Source organism: Argopecten irradians, chromosome 1 (assembly GCF_041381155.1).
Source record: "Argopecten irradians isolate NY chromosome 1, Ai_NY, whole genome shotgun sequence".
Classification (NCBI taxonomy): Eukaryota; Metazoa; Mollusca; class Bivalvia; order Pectinida; family Pectinidae; genus Argopecten; species Argopecten irradians.
Window position 1 is genome coordinate 19,704,011 of NC_091134.1, and position 20,583 is coordinate 19,724,593.

Consider the following 20,583-nt stretch of genomic DNA (forward strand, 5'->3'; position numbering starts at 1 on the left):
ATAAAATAGTATATTTATTCAGAGATAACATGTTTTGTATATATATAATTGTCTTTTACGCCATAACATAAATTATATCAATTATTCATATCTTATTAAAATTATTATAAAAGGGTATGTAAATGAAATGCAGTGGGGAAAAATTAATATTCGCATAAAATCCGTGTTGAAACTGTTTATTTGGAAACAACCTTCAGACATTTTGGTCTCTAAGTCATATTTATATTAATATTATACCAAGAAAGGAACAGTAGTAGGTATTTACAATAATATACATAGAAATTGGATAGCTAAAAAGAGCATATTATTTACATTGTATTGTTTTTCAAGAAAACAAATCGTCAAACGTGTTTCCGGTAAAGTGGTAATTAAAGAACACTATTCTATCACGTGACTTGTTTATAACCTAACAAATATTATGACGTTCTGTAAACCGATTCACTTTCACATGCGGTTACGTTTTGCAGAAAATTGAAAATCGTAGAATTAAAATTCCAGAAGAAGTCGTATGGTTGACAACGCAAAATTAAGTCACTGGGATGTTAATTGGTCTACAATAATCCGCCATTCGATTTAGTTTTGACAATGAAATATATATTGAAGATATAGATAACACAAAATAAATCATACAAGCCCTTAACATTTCATTGTCTTCTTACAAGTATGTACATTAATAATATGAAGATATCACTTCCTGGTCAAATAGCGTTGGCTAAATGGACTAACAGGCTGTTACGCTTGGAGAATTTAGACAATACGTATGCCTTCGTTTTCCTTTGTTCTTGGTTTCCTCCACCAACTCCCCATATTCAAGTCTAACAAAAAGACCAGAACACAAATAGGATTGTTTCTCTCCACGCCTTCTCGAAATTGACTGTAGGTCCGCAACGTCGATGCTTGCATTCCTAGAGCCTTTATTGCGGCATATCTTCAGCATATCCTGACACGAAGAACATGATTTCAGTTTGTCTGGGTATGTTCTGAGGGCTTTGATTACTCCCTTTAATTCTTGACACGTGAGGTACCGCCCAGCTCCTTTGCGCATCAAACAGATTAATATACAATACAAATCAGCGCAGGTATCGCCTGATGTCTTGTCCAGCTCTGCCAAGACCGCCATCACGATAGAGTTACCATTTCTATCCTTGATATCTAAATCTATTCCGGCGTCTAACAGCATCTGTACATGCTTCAGGTTACCGTTCCTTAAGGCTTTGAAGAGATACCTGGTAGCGTCTACCTTCATTTTGTTTGTGATATGGCTGCAGCTGTCTCCAGACATAATATACTAATCTCTGTCAGTCTCCTGCTGTGAACACATCTGCAAAGCTTAGTATGACAATAACACCAGGTGGTCGGTGCCTTGGTATTTGTCTCACTTTATTTAGATCTAAAAAAAATCCTGTTTTTTATGTTACTGCGACGTAAATTACCAATAAAATACAAAGTGTTAATGATAATATTTGCGTTTTTTTTTTTTTTTTAGTTTTCACAGAAGAAAGATTCATAATATTCCTCAATGTTTAAACTTATTTCATTTTACTTACATCCTGACTACGACAGCACTTTTTGTTGTATCGAGCTGATAATTTGAACTGTTTTATGTTTCACTTCAAACACTTAAGAGCAAGAACCTCCCATTTTTATGCCTAATTTAGAAGGACCAACCTTTTCCCCTTTGATTTTCTAAGTATCTTTAAAATTGTAATGCCATTTACCACATTTTGTAAGAAGGGTTAACATTTGTAAAAATGATTACAAAATGTTCAATTTGTAACTTAAAATTAAGGGGTAGCATATTTTTTATTCTGGACAAAACACGAGTCCTATTCAATATAACTGCTATATCTTAAAGAAGACAACTGTACAATAAATGCAAACATTCATATTATCATGTAAGTGTCAACTGATTTCCAATACAGAATACTCCCGGTATCTCAATATCAACTCTTTTTAGTCCCTGCACCAACCATCCGTACGGTGTTAAAAAGGTCTCATATGTAGATATATGGCATAACAAGTTTTATTAGAATTTTGGCAAAAATGGTAATTCGCTTTCAGGTACCAGGGTTTCATTTCATTTTGACCTCTTTTAGCATTGCCCTGCATTTCGGCAGTAAAAAAGTTACTTGGTTGCGGCTGCAATCCCCTCCATAGTTGCGTTGAATTTGGCTTTCTCTGGAGATTATATCTATTCATTTGTGAGCGAATACCACATACAATGCTGTAATCCTCCTTCTATGAAGACTTTTACTATTGTTTCATCAGAGGTAACCATAACGTTGGTTGGTACATGCTACAGAACGATGCATTGGTATTGCCTTGACAGAGTGTAAGCTAACAGTACGTCATATTTGCGGGTTTTTTGTGTTTGGAGACTGCTGTTACATCTTCATGTGTAAAACTTGCGGCTAGCATTTTGACAGTGTTTCTTTGTTATGTTATGAGCACGTGAAATGGCGAATAAATGCACGTGAATAGCGAATTTATTATTGCAGTTTTTGAAAACCAGATGACTGGTAATTCTACAATAAAATATTTCTAGGGATAATAAGGTATCATTAAACAAATAATGCATTTATTGTTTTATTGTTAAAATTTCTTCCAATATGCTATATTCGCATGATGTAATTTCCAACTGCCATTTGTATGAAAAGGTCAAGAAGGACTCAATGTGTCTGCTTTTAGTTCTGTGACAGAAATATGGATTTTTTCCTGAAATGTTCATTATTTCGCATATTTTGCCAAAATTTATAAGCTATGCATACACACTTTTTATCATCCTACAAAATATCACTAGTTTAAACAGTGACTAATACCTTAATGTAGTTAAGTATGCGTCACTAGATGTTTTCCTCTCTCCTGCCGGCTTTACCTCCATGATTACAAATTTCACTAAAGGTCACAACAAGGGCACCGATATAGGTAGGTATACCAGCAAATCTTCTGACGTCATACGGCACTTGGTGAAAACAAACAACATTTTCTAGAATTCTGCTCTCCCACAATGATACAGGTAATAAAGTATTGATCCATTTATACGCGCGGCTTGACGAAAAAGACTTCCCGTGACTTAAAAAATAAATTGTATCCTCCCAACCACACAATTCTACAACCTGGTGCTTAATTTCATTTTTATTTTATTTCTAAATCCATGTAGTATCACACGGTTCAATGTTAAAATGAATACTGTTTTGGCAAGTAGCTCGTATTTTTACACTCTAATTTCAAGTTAAGCTCTAAAATATAATCAATTAAATTCTATGAATGAAACATGCTACCAAATCCAAGAGTAAACATGATTATTTATTCAGGAATAAATCAAAAGATCAACGTTAAAGTTGCATGGTCTGTGACTTGTATTTTTGGCATAGAAAAAGTATTTTAGAGTGTTCTACATATTTTTCACCGCCTTTCAAAGTTTTAAACTATTGACTATTAATGGACTTTTGTGAAGCTCGTATTCGAAAAGTTATGAACTCATTAAATTGAAATATATTTTTAACGTGAACACGTTTAAAATAGCTCGGAAGAATCCGAAATGTTCCGATCTATTCAGATCTGTACGGGTATTGCCGATATTGACCACGTGATATGGCTCGGGGGTTCCGATCGATACGGGTATCGCCGATGTCGGTCACGTGATGCAACTCGGTTTTCCGATAATACCCGAAAGTTTGAAACATGGCGTTGACTGTGACGGTTCTTTCAAATCATGTGATATTTCATGCGGCATTTACCGCTATTTTGATGCTCTCATGGATCAGAACCATCATATATAAGCATCCTTAATCACACTTTGTATGTTTTATGAGAGTTTGTGATGGTGAAAATTACAAGAAATACAACAGTATCTTATGAAAGGCCGTTCATGTTAGAAACGAGATAATTTAACGCGTTAACATTTAACGCGTTAAACATACTTTTAACGCGTTAAATGTTATAAACTTTTAACGCGTTAAAGCCGCATAATCCGTATCTTTCAGGGTCCGTAAATCAACAAAAGAAAATTAGTGTACATATATTATAAAAAGTTATCAACTTTCTCCTAATGACATACCAAAATTGTCCCGAGTTCAAAAGAAATTAATGATTAAAATTTCGATATCAAGAGTGTTTGAATATGCATACCGCGCCATTTTCAATGCTTAGACGATCACGTGACTTTCCAGACCAAACGAAATGGCGTGCCCAGTCAAAAGTGTGTCGTTCATGTTAGCAGAAACTTCTACGGAAGAACTTGTTACTTATCATGAACATGTGAAATGTTTTGTTATGTGATGAAGTTAAAGAGTCCCACAGAACAACATATATACATAATCGTCGTGTACACATACTTCCATTCTGTCATTTTGAGTATTTACAATACGGCGATCGGTTGACTATGCCTTGCCTAATTTCCTGGGGCCACCGGAGGGATTTTTGTTGGAACGGTATTTAAATTTCGTATATAATACGTGTTACATTTTTTAAGTTTTACGCGTTCAATGTTGCAGTTATAATTTTTCACGCGTTAAATTAAAAAAAAACCTTAGCTAACCAATCAGAGACGTCGTTTCATGAGTTTGCCAGATCAACAATCAGCAGCATACCACAGATCATAAAGTTAGCCATCTTGGTGGACATGTTACATATGATGCTGACAAAAAGGCACGCTTAATGTCAAATACCTTACATATTTGTTTAAACTGCATAGAAAACAGACGTCGAATCACGGCTTCGGGCGCTGGAAATATACATTGTTATATTCAAAGAACTGAGTTGAGGACGACATCAATAAAGGGCTCTAGATCTACCGTTTCCACCTCTCTAGACCTACGTGTATACTAATTCATCAGGGTTTCCCCCTTTTATGTCGATGTTTTATAAATAATTACAATTATAGCGTTGCATTTTATGTTCTAGTATCTAGAATTTCATAACGAATCAGAAATCTAAAAAAAATGAATTTATGACTAGTGAAATCCATTGTCAACGATGGGCAAATAATAAACATGTACAACAATGTTTAGTATATAAATTGTGAAGATTAATAACACACACTTCCTAAAATTGATTCTAAAATTGCATTCATTACGGTACTTTACATATAAGATATCAATTATCGTGCAATATATGCTTTCGTAACTTGTATTTCATCTGATATGACGCCCTCTCACTATAGATGTAACATTACAGAATATATATTACAAACATAACACGTTTTACGTTTTAATGTTTTTGAAGGTCTAGATCGACGTATGGTCATGTGTGTATTTACCTATGGAATGCCATGTAAATTATTTTAAATGTACGTATAGCATAAAATGCAGTTGAGGCTTTCCAATACTGTAATATTCATTATCTGAATTGTATAAATGTACTTACATCAAATTTGTCATGAGACGAAAACTGTGAAGTTATATACTGTCTTCCTCCCGAAGTTTTGCTTGGTTTGTTTTCGTTTTGTTTTCGTACAGCATTTCAAAGTCGACCATTAAGATCTTTTAAAGGCGCGGACTTTCTCAAAATGAAAACATTGATTTTGAAAAATATGGCCGTTATAATCGTCGAAGTGATGTAATTATGTAGATAATGACTATTATGTATATTAAGCTGATATCTCTTTCATAACAACAGAGTCCCGGTAACAGATAAGATGTACGTTAAAACAAACTATATACTTAAACGAATGTGTTAAAGACAAATAATTAAGATTTGGTACGCAAACATTTCCTTAGTTTATTGATACATGTAACAAAAAAAACAAAAACAAAAAAAAAACCGTTCCACGGCATTCCGAATTAATTTACTAAGTTTTTTTCCACCATTACCAATCCCTATCTCATTTCCATATTTAATTCCTGTTTCTGAAGAATTCAATTTTGGTTTTATCAGTAGAGAACGAATTACGAGGCCAATAAATTATACGGAGAGGAAAAGTGAAACCAAACATCTCTAAACCACAATATTCTAACCACAGAACATATTGCCCAAATTAATAAAATTACTTTAGTGTAGCCAATTTCTTCTCTCCTCAAAAAAGTAGTTTTTTGGGGTGCATGAATAAAATAATGCCAGAACGACGCAGTGTCGGGAACCAATGAACCATCGATATAATTGTAGTGTTCACCACAAGGATCTGATCAAGAATTAGTTACAGTTTATATAATCATGGACCCACCAGAGTACTAGTACTATGTAGAGTATATAATATGATTTTTACTGGGTTTTTTTTTATCTAGACCTCTAAAACGTCTAAAAATGGTCTTAGGGCACTCTTGTAGGTCCATGTATATAATATATAACTAATTCTCAGATTCCTGTGCTGTTCACAAGCAGCTGTGCGTTTTCGACCATATGGGTAAGGCGAAAAGCACAGTTGCCTTTGTGCCAACAAGTTTAACGCGTTAAATGTTAACATGATAAAATAATTATTGACGTGATAAAATGTTAACGCGTTAGCAGCAAAATTGTGGTGTTTTTTCATGTTTGATTGTAGTCTATACGCATTATCTCCTTAATTGTGGTAATCTTATTAATATTTTCAACCAACTATTTTGCGTGGGATTAAATTTAGCGTATTTTGCTTGCAAAAGTGTAAATCATAAGAACAGAAAAAATGTTTATGACTGTAGCTCGCTATAGTTAATCTCCATGAAGCATTCAAGTCCCCAAAAAACAAATCGAACTGCCGCAAAATTACAGATGTATAGTACAGTGAATACGGTTTACCTGTATGTTTTATAGTTTTGATGACGAGTACGAGTCAAATTTGACACCTTAACTCTGATAAAATCTAGTCCCGAAAACGTGAAAATGATTCAAAATTAAAACTGTAGAAGTTAATTACAAAACATACCGTATACATCTTTTTCAATTAAAATAGTTTAAAATATATTTATAAAGTCTATGAGATGACTGAATTCTTAATTATATTTGCAGAAGTGTTAATTGTGTTACATTATTTCACTCAATAAAGGTATTCATGCTGAAACATTATATAATTGATTACTTTACGTATACATGTCACATCCTATTATTTGTCAATAGGTTATGGGAAATTGAAAGATATTCTGTAGATTATCTGTTACAGATTATCTGTTTTAATAAAATACACACAACTACAAAAACTATAAGAACATAATTACACATATATGTATTGTTTTATTACGTAATCACAATGAGTGTGTTTCGCCAACTTGTCTGCTTCGGTGGAATATGATATCCTTATTTATATCTTAAGATCGTAAACGTACTTTAATTAACTTATAATACGCCATTGAACTATATACATTCCACTCATTACTTGAATTATACATTATGTAGTAAAAACCACCCTCCATTATGGGATTTTGCGGACTTTGTCAAACATAAATTAAAATCATGACGTGTTACAAAAAAATCTCATATAAATTTACTATAAATTCAAAATGCGTTTTATAACCCATAGCTACAAAACAAACAAAAAATGATAAAATTTAAATGATTTTTTTTTGTGTATGTAGCAAATTGTTAACGTTATAAAGATAATAATTATTAAATCCTTACATGTCGTATATTACTAGTTATAAATATGCAAAGCAAACCATGTGATAAAACAATTTATATGCAATTATATATAGAAACACTTTCACTCAAAGTTAAACCAAAATTAATTATAGTCGTCAATTGTGTAAGCGTCTTCGTATGAGAACAATGACGCCTTATAAACACCAGTCCATGAATCAATGACAATCACCACTATTCCTATGATACAAATGATAATTTTAAATATTGTGAACATTAGTTCATGAATTGCTTTCTTTTGTATGAGGCAAATGATAACACCATATAAACATCAGTTCATGAGTCAACGACAGCCATCACTTTTATGAACACCTTATACTCAATGATAATGATAAATATTGTAAACATCAGTTCATGAATTAATGATATTCATACTTTTTATAAGCGTCTTTGTATGATACCACTGACCTGACAACACCTTGTACACCTTAGTTCATTGTTGAGGACCTTTTGTCTGACTACAAATGCAGTAAGATGGGAGGGTTCAGGCAATGCGTATGTCGCCGCGTCCGTATGTTTTCAGCTTTGTTCTCCGCCGACTCCTCATATTCAAGTCTAACAAACAATCCAGAACACAAATAGGATTGCTTTTCTTTATGCTTTCTAGAAATTGACCGTATGTCCACAATATCGATGCTTGCACTCCGAGGACCCATGTAGCGATATCTGTTCAGCATTTCCTGACACGATACACATGAAGTAATATTTTCTGGGTACGTTCTGAGGGTTTTGATAACTCTCTTTAGTTTTTGACTCGTATGGTACCGCCAAGCCCCTTTGCGCATTAGACAGGTTAACATACAAAGTAAGGCACCGCATGTGTCTCGTGATGTCTTTTCCAACTCTGTTAGGGCCATTATCACATTTGGATTACCATTTTTATTCGTTAAATTTAAATTCATTCCGGCGTCTAACAGTATTTGTACGTGTTTAGGTTACCGTTCCTTAAAGCTTTAAAAGAGATACGTTGTAGCGACTGCTTTCGACTCCATTGTTAAATGAAGTGGCCTCAACTATCCCTGGACAATGTATATATATATATAAGCGTGCATAGGTATGACACCTATGCTGACGTCATTAAAGATTATGTCTGTCTCCTTACGTCATATCCCAGGACAATGGATAAATATATCTAGACGTGCATAGGTATGACACCTAAGCTGACGTCATTAAAGATTATGTCTGTCTCCTTACGTCATACCAATGCAATTGTTTGTTTCAGAGCAAAGGTTACTACAAATGGAGTAAAGGTCTCCCCGCCTTGGTACAGGTTGTTTCCTGGGTTACTATGTGTTTCCTAGGAACACCATGATGTATTCGAAATTCCAACGTGTAGATGCTTTGATTATTTTCACACTATAGAACATTGCAGAATTTATATTTTGGTTATAAAATTCGATTTTAAGTATTAAACTCGGTATTGACTTTGCTTATAGATATGAATATTAAGAACTACTTCACTATTTATTCGATAAACTCTTCTTCGGTTTTCGGTCTATACATGGACTGAAAATATCTTGTTCAAAACGGTTATCAGTTTAATGAATTAATGACATTCTAATGATGAACTTTAAAACTGGTAACCAATGCTGCGACAAAGGGTTCGCATTCAGATTCACACACTTTGCTTTTACTTTGCTCAATTTACCAAATCTGCCTTTTTAAGTATATACATTGATCTAAATATCTGAACTGTGAAATTATTCAAGAAGTCGGGTAATGTTTGAACTATGTTTTCGATGATTTATATACTTATGCCGTCAATCCCCTTTTAATTTTGTAACAAGTTTGTCGACCTTCCGCTACAAAAAGCAGCAACAAAAGAATATGAACGCTAGTCATAGCATAATTTTGGCCGTCTTGTTTGATTGACAGCTGGAGATCCATCAATTGTAAAAACAAAACACAGCACAGTGCACAGCGTGTCTTTCCTTGACCCAGGATCATGAAACAATCTTAAATCCAAAACTGTCTTAAGATAAGTTTAGACTAAGCCAATTATAGATGTCGTTACAAAAATTTACGCCATTTCTGATAGGCTAAGTATAAACTTAAGTCTAAGATTTTTTCATGATCCTACAGCCTGGTGTTGATTACACTCTCGTCTATTTCTTAACATTTCAAAGCATTTACCTCCTGAAACTCCGACATTTCGTTGACGTTATTGCTCATCATATACCAGCAGTGTATACGGCGATGCCAACTGGCTTGTTCTACATATTTTATATATTACCAGGTGATTTTTTTTCATACTACGACAACATTTCCTTGGATATTAAAGTATAACAATTGAAATAGAAATGTACATTGAATAACAGACTATAAGTAAAGCCAGTCCCAATTACGAATACCTAATTTGCTATATGATATTTATCAAGCAATAAAAAAATTCCAAAATATTTCAAAAGGAGTGTACTTTTCTTTAGTTTTAAGGTCGTTGCATCGCACTACTGTGGCTTTATGATAGGAAATCTCCGATGATAGCGAGGATATAACCATATTTAGAACATCTTAATTGAGCCCACCTAACGCATTATGAAATAACAGTTTTAATATTGCTGACGACATTTCGGAGCCATAACCATTCATTTAGTGCAAATAAGATTTAACACCATTTCCTAAAAACCTAATTGTTATACGGAAAACATAGGAGCATATGGTAGAATAAAAATAAAATGTTTCCAAAAAATCTGTGTATTATATGGTAAACGAATATGGAACCATGATAAAAAAATTCTGCGTGATACATAGTTGATTGTAAAAGTTATAAAATTGTCTGGTAATTTGATGGTTGATTAGATTTACGTCTATTAAAAGTGATTTAAATGAAAATGATGATATAATTTTACTATGAATGAATAATATAGCATGAGATTTGGGTTTCTATTCCAATGATGCAAGAAAACAAATCAAAAGACGCAATGCATTAATTCTACATTTCAATTTTATGTTGGTAACTCTAGTAGAATAATTAAAATTTTTCTTTCGCTACGGTAAAGGGAAGTTTAAATCAGACAAACCGCGACTACTTATTTCTAAAATTGACACTGTAATTGAGAGGTAAAATGTATTGTCCATACCTTAATTATACATAAATGCTTAATTTAATAAAAATACAAATATTTCTTGTGATGTGAATAATTTATGTGTTGGAACGTAGAATGTAACCCTTCCTGTGTGAGAACACTGTATTGGTTTCTTATTTTATTGAATAATAAAATTATTTTGAACCTTAGAAAACGATTATTCTATAGTGTACGAACGTAGGATTATACGTAGGATTATTATAAAAACGAAAGTTAAGATGAGGCAATGCCAACTTCAGTATTGATATGACGGAATTTTATTTGAATAAGTAAATTCTTATTCAGGATTAAGGATGGAATTAGATGACAATTTAGTCTACCAATGTATAGACCGAAAACTGAAGTTTACTTTGAATGAACCGCGCAGTATTTTAAGGATTACTTTTCGGTTCTCGGTCTATACATCAATATTCCGAATTATTATCATGATTAATCCTCACGACCTCATTTCAAAACGTTTAAAACACTACTATGATAACAAACGTTTTAAGAAAATGTTAAGTCAAATTTATTTGGAAAAATAAATGGGTGCATGAATTTATCTCGACATTCTCGAGTCAATGTATTATATAGTATTGCCCGGCACACACAATAAACAAATTATCTGGTCATATAGCACTTGTTAAATAAATCATGCACAAGAAAACACATTATTATACAAAAACTTTGTACAAACTAGTTCATGCTTGAGGACCTTTTGTCTGACTACAGGATGGGAGGGTTCAGGCAATACGTATGTCGTCGCGTCCGTGTCTTTTCAGTTTTTTTCTCCGGCGGCTCCTCATATTCAAGTCTAACAAACAATCCAGAACACAAATAGGATTGTTTTTCTTTTTGCTTTCTGGCAATGGACTTCAAATCCGCAATATCAATGCTTGCATTCCGGGAACTCCGATCATGAAATTTTTCCAACATTTCCTCACACGGACCACATGACTTAAGTTTATCTGTGTATGTTCTGAGGGCTTTGATAACTCCCTTTAGCTCTTCACTCGTAAGATACCTTCCAGCTCCTTTGCGCATCAGACTGGTCAATATACAGAATAACGCACCGCCCGTGTCATGTGATGCCTTTTCCAACTGTGTCAGGGCAGCCATCACGATGGAATTTCCATTTTTATCCTTGATATCTAAATTTATTCCAGCGTTTAACAGCATCTGTACGTGTTCCAGGTTACCGTTCCGTACGGCTTTAAAGAGGTACCTTGTTGCGTCTGCTTTCGACTCCATTGTAACAGTGATGTGATCTCGGCCATCCCGTGATATATATATATATATACACTAAGACTTCGGTCGCCTACAGTGAATACCTGTGCGGGTGTTTATCACAACAAAGGTTACGTTAATTACTCGACAGAAGTCATAGGTTTCTCCGCGTTGGTATTGGCTGTTTCCGCCTTACCTTGTGTTTCTTAAGGGAACTTGGGTGTATTCGAAGATTTCGTATATATATGCTTTGTGGATTTAGGATTTCTTTTCAAAAGGAAATGAATCCATAAAGCTGATCATTTTATTGTTTGCATAAATTACAAATGATACTGGTGTCAATGTTATTCTAGATGACAATAAGGTAGTTCGAATGATTCTGCTTGTTCTGGTGGTCTTTATATATAGACCGTTCATCGTCTCATAACCGATATAAAAAGACGACAGATCGTCAGAATGATTAGGACACAAACGATAAGGTAACCACATTATATTATTCTGAGTGTAACAGGAGAGGAGAAAATGAAAGGAGAAACGGCCAGACCGGGATTTGAACCCATGACATTAGCCGAGTGCTCTACCGACTGAGCTACCTGGTTACTGATGATCGACCCAGTCCAATTCCGTTACATGAGTACCAAATTCGTCCCATTGGACGAGAAGCTAATTTGGTCTATCGAGTAAATATTACTTTCGTCGTCTTATTGATATGTTCAAGTTTTATTTAATTAAACACGATAATAACTCGTTATATTGAAGTTTTTTCTGTTTCATAATACGCTGCGTAGTTTATTTGCCGTTCGCAAGGCAGTATGTAGGTACGCCTCGTACTCGCTAACTCAGGTGCACCTATTCAATATGATTATAGTTAAAACACAGTTGTGATGTCATCTATTGTTGTTTCTATACTTTAACTCCCGGATTACGGGATCATTACCTGTAACTGTCCTGATATGTTACCTTTTACTGTGTTATATGTGACTCTAATATAAGACAGTAAAAGGTAACTTATAGGAGAGTCACACAATACGGGTGAGTATATGTCTCCGGGCATAATCCCATTATTATGTTAACACACAACACACAACCTGCAAGAATATTCCATACTTTTTTAATCCAAATTACGAAAAAAATCCCACACAATGAATATGAAGAGAATTTAATCCTCTTTTGATGCAGAATTAAACACATCCACTGAATTTCTGTATATATCCCAGATCGAGTTTTCCTCCTTCTTATGAATTCACCATTTAACACTTGTCTACAGGATTAACTCCAATTTCCGCTTTCTGAAAACCCTGTTGTTTTTGAACACCACTTTTGATTTTAAATTTTCAAATCATCTACACTGTAGTTTTACACTTATTTTGATATTGTTTCAACAATATTTCAGAATTTCACCTTTATCCCATTGGCTTGTTGAATGAAATTACACAAGGTATAAATAAATCCAAGATTTTCTATAGAGAGGTCGAAATTTTAAATCCTCTTTATTCAATGTAACCGTTCTGGGGGCACCGACTGTTTTGAAGTAACCTGGAAATCACTGTTATATGCGATCATTTTAGCAAGACGCTTTCAAACAAACGCCTAAATTGTAAGTCTAATTTCATATGTCATTTCTTAACCACATCAGACATTGGAAAGAAATGGCCTTTTAGTAAAAGTCACTAAAGTCACCTTATTATATCGCTTACATTAAGAAAGTAATATCCCTCCATCACTCTCGGTGGACATGGCGAAAGTGAATATACAGATAGTTGTCCAACCCAAAAGCATGTTTCATGCATTCCGTTCATGAATGATATTCATCACATATAACACAGGCAAGGTAATTCTAAGTTGCCATTGTCTATATTGGATTTGCCATGGTTGAATGCACATTTGTAGAGTTACCCGAGTTCATAGACAAAGGCAAAAAACAAGAGGCCCATGGGCCTTAACGGTCATCTGACTCATTGCACAAAACAACAAAGTCACAGTATAAAGTATTGGTTAACGATTAATATAAACAATACAATATAAGGAGGAGTCAGATTTAAAAGCCAAATTTCAGCAAAGCTTCCATTTTGGACATCCGCCATACTATCCCCATGGGTCTTAGCTCGGTCCTTTATAAAATATGATTGTCCTCACCTAAAGTTCCCCTTCTGAATCAATTAAAACCCCTATAGACCAATTTTCCTTGAGATCGGAGACTGAAACCTGAAAACAGGAAGTGGCTCAGCGGCCATCTTGGATTACCAAAATCTTTATGAAAATGTTTGCATGTTGTTCGGCATCAATTTAAATCCCTATAGACCAATTTTCATTGAGATCGGAGACCGAAATCTGAAAACAGGAAGTGGGCCAGCTAAAATTAAGAAAATTTGCCCTTTTGGGGCCCCACCCCTCAGCCCCTAGGGGTCGGACCAGACTCATTTATATAAAATATGATTGTCCTTCCCCAATGATGTTTCACACCAAATATGGATGAAATTCATCCAAGGATGAAGGAGGAGTAGGATTTAAACGCTTAAATTAAGAAAATTTCCCCTTTTTGGGCCCCGCCCCTCTGCCCCTAGGGGTCGGACCTATCTCATTTATATAAAATATGATTGTCCTTTCCCAATGATATTTTACACCAAATATAGATGAAATCCATTCAAGGATGAAGGAGGAGTAGGATTTTAAAGCTAAAATTAAGAAAATTTGCCCTTTTTTGGGCCCCATCCCTCAGCCCCTAGGGGTCGGACCAGGCTCATTTATATAAAATATGATTGTCCTTCCCCAATGATGTTTCGCACCAAATATGGATGAAATCCATCCAAGGATGAAAGAGGAGTAGGATTTTAAAGCTAAAATTAAGAAAATTTGCCCTTTTTTGGGCCCCATCCCTCAGCCCCTAGGGGTCGGACCAGGCTCATTTATATAAAATATGATTGTCCTTCCCCAATGATGTTTCGCACCAAATATGGATGAAATCCATCCAAGGATGAAAAAGGAGTAGGATTTTAAAGCTAAATTAAGAAAATTTTCCCTTTTGGGGCCCCACCCCTCAGCCCCTAGCGGTCGGACCAGGCTCATTATATATATTATATGATTGTCCATCCCCAATGATGTTTCACACCAAATATGGATGAAATCCATCAAGGATGAAGGAGGAGTAGGATCTAGCTTAAATTAAGAAAATTTGCCCTTTTGGAGCCCCGCCCCTCTGCCCCTAGGGGTCGGATCTATCTCATTTATATAAAATATGATTGTCCTTCCCTAATGATATTTCACACCGAATATGGATGAACTCCATTCAAGGATGAAGGAGGAGTAGGATTTTAAAGCTTAAATTAAGAAAATTTGCCCTTTCGGCCCCCCCTCAGCCCCTAGCGGTCGAACCAGGCTCATTTATATAAAATATAATTGTCCATCCCCAATGATGTTTCACACCAAATATGGATGAAATCCATTTAAAGATGATGGAGGAGTAGGATTTTAAAGCTTAAATTAAGAAAATTTTCCCTTTTGGGGCCCCATCCCTCAGGCCTAGGGTTCGGACCAGGCTCATTTATATAAAATATGATTTTCCTTCCCCAATGTTATTTTACACAAAATATAGATGAAATCCATTCAAGGATGAAGGAGGAGTAGGATTTTAAAGCTAAAATTAAGAAAATTTGCCCTTTTTTGGGCCCCACCCTCAGCCCCTAGGGGTCGGACCAGGCTCATTTATATAAAATATGATTGTCCTTCCCCAATGATGTTTCACACCAAATATGGATGTAATCCGCTCAAGGGTTAAGGAGGAGTAGGCTTTTGTATAAATAGTCTTACGCAAGACGCACGGCGCACGGCGGACGGCGCACGACGACGGACGAAACATGATGACAATAGGTCACCCTGACCTTCGGTCAGATGACCTAAAAAACTGGCTTATATTAGAAATAAGTGTTCTTTATTAACACAAAGACTTGCTATGTTTTAAGTTAGATATAAGCCTCAAACTGTACAATATGTTGGAGAGAGAACAGATCTTGGCTCTGACGTGTCTCGGTACAGTTCTCTCTCCAATATATTGTACAGTTTTCAGCTTATATCTCCATAACATATTTTACGTATATAGATGTATAATCATATTCCTGTTGTAACGATTTCTAAGAAATAAAAGAACAAAAAACAGTAGACATGAACCAAATGCATCCGGACACATTATACTGACATTGGGCATACTAGTTGTCACTCGCTGAATGTTGAGCTGTAAAAATAATACATTGTTCTCAGTTTTCAGTATTGAGGTCTTCCTAACACGCGCGAGGGCTAATATTGACCTATTATACAAATTATAAATGTGAAATAACCATACTTATCAAACAACTTACCACTAGGGTGTGATCTGTAATATCATCTCACAAGGAGAATAAAATTATCATTTTCAACAAGAAACCAATGCATAACAAACTATTTTTATTACATTTTTATCTTCTTTTTATTAGACATGAGCAATAAGTATAAATGAATAGTTACATGTATATGATAATGATGCATTTGGGGGAAAATGTTGTCAGTGTGTGGAATTGAAAGAAAATTCTTGTAAAATAAACCTCGATGGGAATTTTTCTTTAAGGTCAAAAGGCTTATTAAAAAGTCAAAAGAATGAATTTAATAACTTTAGTTTTACATTGTGAGGGAATAATATTGTTTGGCAACATATTTTGTGGAATTTCGTATTTTGTTTAACTCACTTACTCCAGACCAAACTTGATTACCCTTTGAATTCTAGAATTAAAATAATCCATTTTACGTAGGATCTTAAATAAGTGTTCATTTTATACGAAAAATTTTCAAACGAATACTATTTTTCTTTGTTAGCATTGGTTAAAAATATCAATTAGATATAAGTTTCATAAAAAATGTATATAAAACAGAAATTCAAGAAACTTATTGTCACAAAATTACAGTCTGCATTTAAGACAATTAAAACGTCAAAATGGTTTGCAAATTTCCAGCGGAGGCCGCCATGTTAGCAGGAAGTAGCCGATTTCGACGTAACATTAATGATTTATCATGAGAATGGTAGCATCAGACGTCAGATTTGTTTGTGAGAGTCTACAGCTGAACGTCGGCCTTTTGTATAGCGTCAGATGTTGTATCACTATTATCTTTCGTGGCTGCTTCGTCATTATTGTTGGATTCCTTCACTGATTTTTCCTCATTGTTCTGTTTTTCAGAATTTTTTGTTTGATTAATTTCATCCTTGCCTTTGTCTTTTGCCTTCTGCTCTGTTCCTTTTCTGGGTATTGATTTGTTGCTTGGTTTTTCACTGATGATACCCTTCCATCCGGACCCACCAAACTGAGGACGCGTGCCCTGCCGGTCCTCCTTGACAAAATCTAGCTGACGTCTAGTGTAGATGGACAATCCCAAAGCCACGGCTGCCATGACAACGGCGAAGGGATGGAGTGAGTATGCTACTATATCCCAATGTGTCAAACAGGAACTTCCAACTACAACCCCTGTGAGCATAGAAAAAATGTACACAATTGTACAGAAATTGTTGTTATTAACAAAAGAATTAGACAACAGGTAAGGCTAATACTAGTCTTTATACTCAATGAATCTATATTCCGTAAATCCATTGCGGGACAAACGTCGTCGTCAACTGTGAAAACATAACTTGCATACCTTTTCGGTGTGAATTCTGTATGCTTGTGGAAATACGTATTCTGAAGACTATTTATAGCGGAAATACTCTTTTCAGTTCTACCTCACTTACTTCTAAATGTATTCAGTCTGGCATACCTCATTTAGATTTTTTTAAGCATTAAACTTTCTTCCTGTGGAATCGAATCTATTGTCTATACTTCAAAATGCGCGCTGGCACATTGAATTCGGCTTGTCCCAGAGTCATTTAAGCGTTTAAATGGCTTCATAGAAAGCATTATGATATGATTTTCTGCAAGCGTACCATATTCTATCTGTGGCCAAGGCTAAAAAGGATAATACTATCATGTGGTACCAATTTACGTACCTGGTAGGTCACCGCAGGCGTCAGGCCGTGGACATGTAGCCAGGTCATATTGCTTAGCACGTTTGCCTGAAATAATGATCGAACTGCTATAATGTGTTCAAAAGTGTGTTCAAATACGTGATTTCTGTCCTAGTGCTTATCATTAAATTCCTAAGTACATATCATTAAATTCCTAAGTACATATCATTAAATTCCTAAGTACAAGATTTCATATAGTTCAGAGACGCATGATAAATGTAATAAATAATTGTCTAGCTAATTAGTTAAAAACAATATTTTTTAACTACGTACATTGTTGTTCAAATGTGTTTATTTGCTATTTTGTGTTTGGTATACTTGGTATTAGCGGTCTCTGACGTCCTCACGCCTACAAATGACCATCCCATAAAAGTGATCGTCAGTCATGATGCTTCTAAAACATATGTATTACATTTATATCATTTGCATTTATATCATGCAATGACAAATAATTATGTTACAGTTGGGCGCATGCTCATATTTAGTTGATGAATAAACATGATTATCGTGGTTGCTATTTAAGAAAACACCTTGTGTCTCTCACAATTCAACATTGCATTCATACGAACCTTGAAAGTCGGTAGGGCTGTCACAAACAATGTCCCCTAGTAAGGTTATATTGTTTTCTGCTAGGTAATCTTCAAACCACATCTGTGGGCACGTGCATTCCCAGCTGATGCCACGCATGCTCACTACTGTTAGAGCAGAAAGGTCGGCGAAGAGTCCGTCAGAGATCTTTGTAAATGGGTTTCTGTCCAGTGAAATATGTGTCAATTTTGTAGACCTTTTAAACATATCAGGCTGTAAGACTCGCAACGCTGCATTTTCTATTATTATTTTTGTGATGTTTTCTAGATTGTAAAGTGCACCATTCGGAAGTCCAGCAGACGTTATCTGTGCGTTCCGAAAAGCTAAAGCACCCATTGGATTGGGTACAGTCAAAGGATAAATGTCTAAACCAGAAAATACATCAAATCCTACGTTACTGACAGATCCGCCATCAAAACTTAAGTAGTTCAGTTCTATAAATTCGCTAAAAACTGAATCAGGTAGATTTAATACTTGACAGGCAAAAAAACGTAGTTCTTGCACATAAGACATGTTTGCAAAAGAACCGGAAGTTAGTATGAGTTGTCCAGCAGCGGCACAACGGATGTGGAGACTGGGTACATAGTTAGGGTCAAAGGTGGAGTTATCGATTCCATCAAATCCTTCAAATGTAGGGCCACTTGGAGCCGCAGAAGGCAGCTCACCGTTGACCTGAACGAGGGAAAGAACCTGTGGTGTGTAGTTGAACTGCGTCAGTTGCAGGGGTAAGGCCCAATTATGAGCGTTACACTCGTAAGACTTGGTGTCCTCCGTATATGTACATGCTTGGGGATCTCCAAACACACATGCGAGTCCACATAGGAACACTAAACCTCGTAACAAAATTCCCAGAGCCATTCCGAAATGTGATAATTCTCCTGATTTCAACAAAAGTGTTCACTCTACATCAGCGGTGCCATCACATCCCAAACCAAGATGGCGGTCCCTCTGTGATGTGTTAGATAGCATGTGTCCAGTGTATGACCATTACTCAAATTACAGTTACTCCGAGTTTACATAAAGGACATAGTGAATGTTTTGTATATATTTTATTACCTGATAATCTTATAATCGTATTATACATAATATCCATTGTTAGAGCCTACTTATTTCTTTTATTGTGTCCTACTGTACGAAGTTATTGACACAGTTTAAGTGACCGGGGATTACATTTTAGGGTAAGGGCCGGATTAAAGGTGTTTTAGTTGTAATAATATTAATGCGTCAGATAGATATGAATATAAGATCAGGATAACTATATAAAGAGGATATTATGTGGAGAATGAAATGGCCTTTTTTCTGTGGTACTCTTACTTTGTAAGACAAAGTCGTGAAGTTTACTAAACAGATATTCACTCTAAAGATTCTATGAATAAATAACCCAGCCTGTTTGTGGCCATGTGACATTTAAATTTTATTCGTCTCTAGATGTTTACCGTTTCTTACTTAATGTTTGAAGTGCTGACAACAAAATTAATCATCTGTGTTCATTGGCAATCGCGTTTACATAAAGAATGAAACTTTAACATTTAACCCCCCTTGGTAACAAAGTAGGTAAGAATTTTTAAAAAAAAGTCAAATTAAAATGTCTACCATCATGAGGCTGTTTAAGCAATAAATAATACACAATACAAGAACAAGCTGATCTTTAGATCTTGGTGGAAAAAAATTGGAGGGGTTGGTCCACCTTATTACAGAGACTAAATTGCAATTTTAATTCTATTACATAACCACGACGCAAAACAAAACATAAAACTATTGTTCTACATTGCTAGACAAATTCTGCGATTGCGTTGGCTGTTTAATTTGATACTGCTGAAATTCCAACTATTTCAAAAAGTATAGCTATACGATTTAGTAAGTAAAATATATACGGTATACCCATTCCCAAGCCGGTGTCACTTAAGTTAAAGAAATGCAACAAATATCCAGTGAGGATCATGTACCTTATAATGATATCACAATGTATTTGATACATCTCTTCACCATATTAAATATTTCTTGTGCGTATATTTTGGAATTTAAAAGTGACTTTTCAACCAAGCCTTTATCTTTTCTGATCACAATCCTTCTACCATTCAGTCGGGGTTGTATTATTTCTGCTTTTGGATCAGAGTCTGGATTACTCTAATTAAG

The 20,583-nt window shown here is 35.0% G+C and overlaps 1 protein-coding gene across 1 annotated transcript; it reads right to left on the minus strand.

Annotated features, from left to right (window-relative positions):
• Window positions 1-16,274: 16,274 nt before the first annotated feature.
• On the minus strand, window positions 16,275-19,453 carry LOC138309953 (uncharacterized). Its single transcript, XM_069251127.1, has 3 exons — window positions 18,429-19,453; window positions 17,842-17,907; window positions 16,275-17,326 (listed from the first exon to the last, which is right to left on the minus strand). Exons 1-3 carry the CDS (start codon window positions 19,303-19,305, stop codon window positions 16,920-16,922), a joined length of 1,350 nt encoding a protein of 449 aa, XP_069107228.1. The 5' UTR covers window positions 19,306-19,453; the 3' UTR covers window positions 16,275-16,919.
• Window positions 19,454-20,583: the final 1,130 nt, after the last annotated feature.